We start from the raw sequence: 7,953 nt of genomic DNA, 5'->3' as shown, positions 1-7,953 counted from the left end.
TTCTGGTTTAAACTCCTTGAGGACAATAGTAGCTAAGATTTTCTAAGCATTTACTAATAAGATAAGCAAAATCATTGTTACAGCTCGTCTCAAAAAATTTTATGTATTAAAATAGTGAGGTGGACAAGAATTTCATCAAAATAAGAACCTTCACTGCAGCACTATTTACAATAGCCAAGATAAGGAAGCAACCTGAATGTCCATTGATAGTTGTATAGATAAAGAAGATGTGGTATATATATACAATTGAATATTACTTCACCATAAAAAAGAATGAAATAATGCCGTTTGCAGCAACATGGATGGACCTAGAGATTAATACTAAGTAAGACAGACAAAGACAAATATCGTATGATATCACTTTCATGTGGAATCTGAAAAAAAAAGATACAAATGAACTTAAATAAATACAAAACAGAAAGAGACCCACAGACACAGAAAACAAAGTTATGGTTACCAAAGGAGAAGGGGTGCGGGAGAGAGAAATTTGTAAACAAATGGACAAATGAATTGTTCTCTTTTAAGCTCCACATTAAATGCAACAAATCTAGATGGGTCTGGATGAGTTTCTTTTAACTTAGGTTTTAGAGACACTTTTTCATCGATACCTACCATTTTACAAATGAATCTATAAGCTATCCCATTAAAACCAAGTTAATTTTACCTTCCTTTTGGCCTCCTCTCCCTGCCACCTGAAAAAATGAGTCAATTACTTGTGATAACTATTGCAAATGTCTTACTAATCCCACTAGAAATGTAAATGTGGCAAGAGGACAGAGAAGGATAAGGAAAGAAGCCCTAATGCCAGATTTTCAGCCACTGCTTAAGCCCACTCTAGCACTATGGGAATGACTTTCTTCTTTGGATGAAACATCTGGAAATCTTAAACTTCAAACTTGAATTTTAAGTTTGAGGAAAATAAGTTTGTACAAAATGTTATTTAGCTGTAAACTCTCTCTTCTTTTCCATCTCCTGGTAATTGATATAACGGATTTCCTTAAGGATTAATGTTTTCTATTCACTTTGATAAACAGTTGTTGGGCAACAACTCTAGAAAAGTCCCAACTCTCAGAGTCAAGTGTACGTTGGTGAATGGAGGAAGTCGAGAAATATAGAAAAAGCAATAAGCAGAATGTCTAAGTCATCACTTTGCAATTAATTGAACATAGATAAAATTGGGAAAGAAAATAAGAAATAAGGGAATGGGCAAGCAGAACCACTTCTGGGAGAGAAGGGGCAAAGTTTGCATAACATTCAACTATGTTAACACTCTACAGTGTTAACAACACTGCCATCCATACGCAGTAGTAGCAGTAGGTAAACTTTTTATTTAATTATTAGACTATTGAGTTTTGGCTCCAAAGTATTTTTCCAATTCGGATCCTGCTGTTTTTTTGTATTTTTTCAAAAATAGTCTTTCTTTCAGAAGAAGTAATTCTTCAAATCTAGTTCACACAAGGGGATTTGATATGTTCAGTGAGTTCCTGTATTCAGCAATACCTACAGGGTGCTCCCCCTCAAGTCTAGGACTCATTATTTTGCTTTCAGCAAATTTTCACTAGGTGCTTTTCCTCCCCCATGTGTAAGTCCACCAGACCTTAAACCCTTTATGAACATGCAAGCTCCTCTCTTCTGAAAGCGTTTGTGTGAGAAGTTCACAGGCTGGTTCATTTACGGCAGTGTGGCTTTATGATAGGGGTTTGTTTACATGGTTCCTACAAGGTAGTTGTAGATGTGACTGCATCTTAGAGATACCTGAAATCTTTCAACAGGATCTGATCCAAAGGAAAAGTAAGTTATAATTTAGAGAGTGGAAAAAAAAAATCAGACCTCCCCTTATGGTCTGAAGATGCAAACCCATAGGGGTTAGGAGGCTCATGTACCAAGTTTCATATTCTCATGGTGCCTCCAGCTGACTCACATACTCTGGGCACTGGGATAGCTGAAGAGCTGATGCGCTTGCGGGGTCCCCTGGCACTTGCAAGGTTGCCTGGCAATCAGGTGTGTTATGGCTCCTTATCTCATAGTGCAGCAGTAACAACGTTGATTGGAAGCGTACTGTGTGTAGGGACCACGTAAGAGGTTTACTTGAATTAATTCATTTAATTCTCACGGGACAACGCTGTGAAGCAGGCACCATTGCTCCCATTTTACAAGGAGGCAGCTACTTATAAGGAGGCTTCCAAGAGGCTCGGTACCTCGCTCCGGAGCACACAAGGTAAACGGTAGAGCCTACAGGTGAAGACAGGCCTTCATATTCGATACCTCCACGCTCTTAACCACCAAGCTTCCTCGCTGCAGTGTGTCCGTTATCCCTGGGTCAACCTGCCGGCTCTTACGCATCCAGTTCTAGGTGTCGTGCAATGTGACCCAAGAAGCCTTCCTGCCCCTTGTGGGCCGAATTCGGGTTCTAATCCCCGAGACACGCTTCGCCCACCTGGGCAGGGCCGGGATCTGCCTGGTTGGACATCCCCCTGATCCCTCTCCTGGCCTGGGCCGGACTGGGACCTGACCAGGGACGGGCGGCGGGGTGCGCGGGGAGGGAGCCATCTCGCGGGCTGCGTTCGGCCCCCGCCCCCTGGGGTCCCGAGCCGAGGGGCGGGACTCGGGCCGCGCGGGCCTGGGAGCAGAAGCCTGCAGCGGGAAGCTACCGCCGTCCGGGCCGCTCTGGGAGAGGCGAGGCGAGGCGAAGCGAGGCGGGGCGGGGCCGAGCGCAACGGGAAGGGGAAGCCGCGCGGGCCGGGAGCCGCGCTGCGCCAGCCGGGCTGCAGCAGCCGCGCACCAAGCGCTGAGATGGGGCTGGAGACCGAGAAGGCGGATGTCCAGCTCTTCATGGACGAGGACTCCTACAGCCGCGACAGCGGCGTAGATTACGCCGACCCCGAGAAGTTTGTGGATCCGGGCAGCGACCGAGATCCCCACCGGCTCAACTCGCATCTCAAGGTGAAGCCTGGGGCGGGCCCTACCCTGGACCTGAGGCTGACCCGAGCCCCCGCCAAGGCCTGGGAGTGGGGTGTCCCCTCTAACTTGCTCCAACCCCAACTCCCACCCTCGCCACTGGGTCAGCGCCGCAGGGTGCGGGATCTGGATTCCCTCTGTGGGGCCGCCTGAGTAGCCAGGAATTCTTAGCCAAATTCCTGTCCGCCCACCATGACCCTAAGAGAAGGTGGGGCACCGCAGCCAAGTCTTTCTTTCTTGCTTCTCCCACCCCGAGCTCTCCCGGATCCTGGAGAGGCAGGTTGGGCGACAGTTCAGGATCCCTGAGTATTGTCTCCGCAGGTGGGATTCGAGGATGTGATTGCAGAGCCCGTGTCTACGCACTCTTTTGACAAAGTGTGGATCTGCAGCCACGCTCTCTTTGAAATCAGCAAATACGTGATCTACAAGTTCCTGACGGTGTTCCTGGCCATCCCCTTGGCTTTCGCTGCGGGAATTCTCTTTGCCATCCTCAGCTGTCTGCACATCTGGTGAGACGGGGCACACTGGGGTGGGCCGGCTTTCTGAAACGTAGGAATGTTCTTTGCCACCTGCCCACTGCCCTCCCCTTCTCCCAGACCGGCTTGCAGGCAAAAGAAGATGCATCATCTCTGAACGCAGTAGCAGAACTGGGAGGCCTTGAAGGGTAGTGTGCTTTCTTTAGAATTGTAGGTTGGGTTAGGAGTTTAAACAGAAGAAGGAAGGTCCCTCTGTCCACGGGTGTGATCTTCCTTCGAATGCTAAAGCCCAGCTGACTGTGGAGGTGGAGATCTGGAAGCCATGCTTCCAGCCACAGGCTGCTTTCTCATAGGGCCCTGTTTGACCTGTGCCCATGGCTCTGGGCAGGGCTCTTATTTCTTTCATCACCTTTTATTCAGTCACCACCTGTGCTTGGGGTAAAACAAAAGAGATCTCTGAGCAGAATGCCAGTGACAGTATCATTGCAGAGGGATGTCAAACCTGGTTAAGCAGTGCTATGGAGAGGCGGCTCCAATCCTGTCACTGGCAAATGGCAAGGATGAGAACAGAGGAGAGGCATGTGCAGTTAAGGTGAAGGGGCCCCCAGCACAAATGAATGACACTCAAACTGCAGGATAATGAAATGAGAAGGCTTCCAAGTTACTTTTTCACCTATGAGGCACCAACAGGAGTGGCATCTAATAAAAGGGAAAATAAATATAGAAACCTATTGGACACTTTGAGTAACTTTATTCACACACAAAATGAATCATAAAGCCATAGAGAACATTTCTAAGCGTTAAAAAATTTAAAAGGAAATGTCATATTTTACCAAGAAATTTTGTTATTGTTGTTTTTAAAAATGTCCACTTTATTCTGAGAGGAAGAACATTCAGATTATCCCCTGTATGGCAACAATTGCCAAGCTTGTCTTTTAGGGCAGTCCTGCAGAAATGTATAACCCCAGATGTCTCCATGTCTTTCATAATCACTTTATATGGTATTGCCACACCCTAATACATGTTGTGTTCATTGTTAGAAGTTATGAAATTGTTCTCCATTCCCCTTTACCATCTGAATCAATTTCTTTAGTCAGTTAGCTAGCTAGTTAGTTCAACCAAGAAAATTTATTGAGTGCTTAGTTTGTGCTGGGCACTGGGCTCAGAATGAATAAGATGCAGGATTTGCCTTCAGCTTACTCACAGCACATCAGGACAACTGGCTAGGTACAGAGGTGGCTGCTGAGGAAAACCCAGCTAGATCTGTGGAGGAGGGAAGCACAGGGAAGGCTTTTAAAAAGAAAAGGGTCTACAAAGGCTTTTAAAGGCTAAATTGAAGTTCACCCAGTAAGTAAAGGATAAACAACAAACATCAATTTAATTTGATCACTAAAAACTGTAAACAACTAAACTATATTGAAAGTGCCAAAAAACTGCCAGAGGAATGAAAATCTTTGCCTGTTTACATGAGCAGATCAACAAAGGATGTATAGTTAAGCTTATATTTTGACATTAGCACATGAATTTTTTTTAAAGATGCCCAAGTCAGTACATAAAATTTTGGATTCCTAATTGAATAAAACGAGTCATCTAAACTCTGTCCATTTTCTCACTTCCCAAAATGTGAAAAACTGAGTGACCACATAACATATTGTGAAATGTTGGCTATGAAGCTATTTGGAAACATAGAGTGCCAGTCAACAAAGCTAGGCTTTCCTAAAGCACTTGTGGAATAACTGACAACAAAAAGGTTTCCATTTACTAAATGGCGGAGAGATATAAGTAAAACTACAATTAACCAAATAATGCTTCTCTCCACCTGGCTCTCCTGAGAATGGGAGATGTTTTTTGTGTAGTGCTTCCAGAGGTGAATCATCAAACCACTTCTTTTTCAGCCACAGAAAATGTATTATTTAACTATAGCTTATTTTTTAAATTACATTCATGTGGGACATTAATATTTAACTATCATACATTTGTCATCAGGCAGCTGTGATTGCAAGTAGAGGAGTAACTTCAAACAAAAATGTTTAAAAGTTAGTTTATACCTTGATAAAATAGATTTATCATTAATGGATCATATTCCAGTGACACAATAAGACCAGATCAAGGAGAGGCCTTATAGAAGAGCAAACCCATTTGAGTAAACTTTTTTTCTTGGTGATCAAAGCTATGAAAATATGCAGTAATAAATTCTTTGAACCACACTACATGGTCACAATGATCTGACTTTAGATTATTTAAACAAACAAACAACAAAAACAAAACACTTAGAGCTCAGTCTGGTGATGTTGGATCCTAGGCCAGAAGTACAGGTCATTAGGGACCGGTGAATTGGTTTGAGTCCATACCATAAACTGAGGTATATGCCATTTGGCAACCACAGGTTATTGGTCATAAGTGGATCATACCAAAGAAATATGGCTTGGACCCCTCTACCTTTTATTTTTGCTGGGATGCAATTCAAATAAATGGTCCAACTGATGGAAATTCAGTAGCAGCAGTCTCATTTCCCAGAAGACTTTTTAATACAGCAAATTGCTGTGACAAGGCAGTCTTATGGCACTATAGTTAATACAAAGCTAAACAAAAGTCCCAGTTCTTATGGATTTATTATCCAATGGATAAATATATAATCTTGCTAATTATAAGATTTATTTAAGCAATATTTGGTTGGTCACATAGAGCCCCAACCAAGTTTTGGGTCACTCCAAATTGCCTGGAGTTTCAGAAAGGAAACTAACTGGGATGTTGAGAACACAATTTAAGTTTGTTGTCAGTGGATCACCGGATCCTCTGATCCAAAGTGAGAGAACAACAACTTGAAGAAAATAAAATTAAAATGAGTTCACCACATCCTATGAACTGAGTCCTCAAATGTGGGCAATTGCACTTTGCTGCACTTTTGTCCTCTGTTTAATTCCCTCTTAGGACATGGAGATCTAAGGAGTTAGGGGAAAGAAAATTTCTCAGCCTAAGAAAGAATGGAAAGTGCATTATATTCTGAGGGAAGTGAATTTGGTTAGGAAGCTTTCCAAACTAAACTTAAATCAAATTGAGATTATTTTGTCATAATTGTTTCATTATATATTCTGACTTCAAAATAGTTCTATTTATTATTCATTATAATGACAGCATCATATGAACCTGTCAGGGATGCATAATAAGTGTTAATCCTGATAGCTGGTCTATAAGATTTCCTATTCTTACTTTAATTTGTAGTGATTTGCCCAAGGCCACATATCAAGTGAGAAGCATAACGGGATAAGAAGTTAAAAGTTGCCATCATTCAGGTTTCTGTTCAACTATGTAATCCTGAAACACCTAGTAATTAATTTTCTTTAAAAAATTACTTCATCTTTAGCACTTGGAACAAAACACAAGATAAATATAATCTATGCAGGCAGTCAATATGAATAATTCAGTATTCTAAAAATATCTCAATCACTCAAATGCCTGATCTTCTCTTTACTTTGGGCTAAATACAACAGACCTTTATTTAAGTCACATTTTAATAGTAAACCAAGAAAATCAACCTTACTTCTTTGTGCCCACCCAAGTAATAATAAAAATTCTATTGAAGCCCTCCAACAATGCCTGAGAGTTCACAAATACTTTTGTGCCCAAAAAGCATTACTGTGACAAAGAACATTATTCAGAGGACTACAGAAAAAATTAACCAGCCTGAGGAATATGAAAATATGTGGTTATCTTAAGAAAAGGCATAAAGAAAAAATAAATTTAGGATACTCAAGTTTTTCTTGTCTAAGAGTTCTGACATAATTGAAGGGCTCTTTTAACTGTACTACACAACCATTTTCAGTGTGTGTAATTACTGTGGAAAATTAATAATATAAAGCATATAAGAATACTAAATTCACTTCAGCTCAAACATTTACTAAGGGTAAAGGATGTCCTAACTTAAAAAGCTTACATTCTAATAGGAAAGACAGAAATATAAGCGGTAAGCATCCATTATATCTTTTGGTAAATTTGAGGATTAAGAAGTTTGTTGCAGTGCTTTAGACGCACAAAAAAAGGGGTATCCAAGCCAGCCCGGTCCAATGGGGAGGAAGTGGGATGAGACAACAGGAAAAGCTACCAGGAAGTAGGACCTCAGAGACATATGAAGATTTAGGCAGGTTAATGTTTAGGGGCAGAAGTCAGGTAAATAAATTTACTATTTTGTTTATCTTTTGCTTTACTATTTTAGATTGCCTGCTACCAATAGAAAGAATATTGGTGTTTATCATGTACATTCTTGTTTATTTTTTTTAAGCAACATATTTTCTGTGCATTTTATCATGATGTGGGTCACTGTTCGTTTGTTTCAAATACTCAATCCGGCTTAGGTGAACTGGGCCATTGTTATATCTTTTCATGCATGTGCAATAGTCAGTGGCCTTATTTGGTAACACTAATTATCTTTACACATCTCTCTTCCTCCATTCCAGGATTATAATGCCTTTTGTAAAGATCTGCCTAATGGTCCTGCCTTCAGTGCAGACAATATGGAAGA

At 41.6% G+C, this 7,953-nt stretch overlaps 1 protein-coding gene across 1 annotated transcript in view; it reads left to right on the top strand.

Annotated features, from left to right (window-relative positions):
* Nucleotides 1-2,793: 2,793 nt before the first annotated feature.
* Nucleotides 2,794-7,953, top strand: part of CAV2 (caveolin 2) — a 5,281-nt gene continuing 121 nt past the window's right edge. Inside the window, exons 1-3 of the mRNA XM_007450786.1 lie at nucleotides 2,794-2,943; nucleotides 3,280-3,467; nucleotides 7,889-7,951. Of these exons, the coding sequence (XP_007450848.1) occupies nucleotides 2,794-2,943; nucleotides 3,280-3,467; nucleotides 7,889-7,951 (401 nt within the window). The remainder of the gene's footprint in view (nucleotides 2,944-3,279; nucleotides 3,468-7,888; nucleotides 7,952-7,953) is intronic.

The sequence above is a fragment of the Lipotes vexillifer genome, unplaced genomic scaffold (assembly GCF_000442215.2).
Source record: "Lipotes vexillifer unplaced genomic scaffold, Lipotes_vexillifer_v1.1 scaffold314, whole genome shotgun sequence".
NCBI lineage: Eukaryota > Metazoa > Chordata > Mammalia > Artiodactyla > Lipotidae > Lipotes > Lipotes vexillifer.
This window is presented reverse-complemented; position numbering and strand designations above follow the sequence as displayed.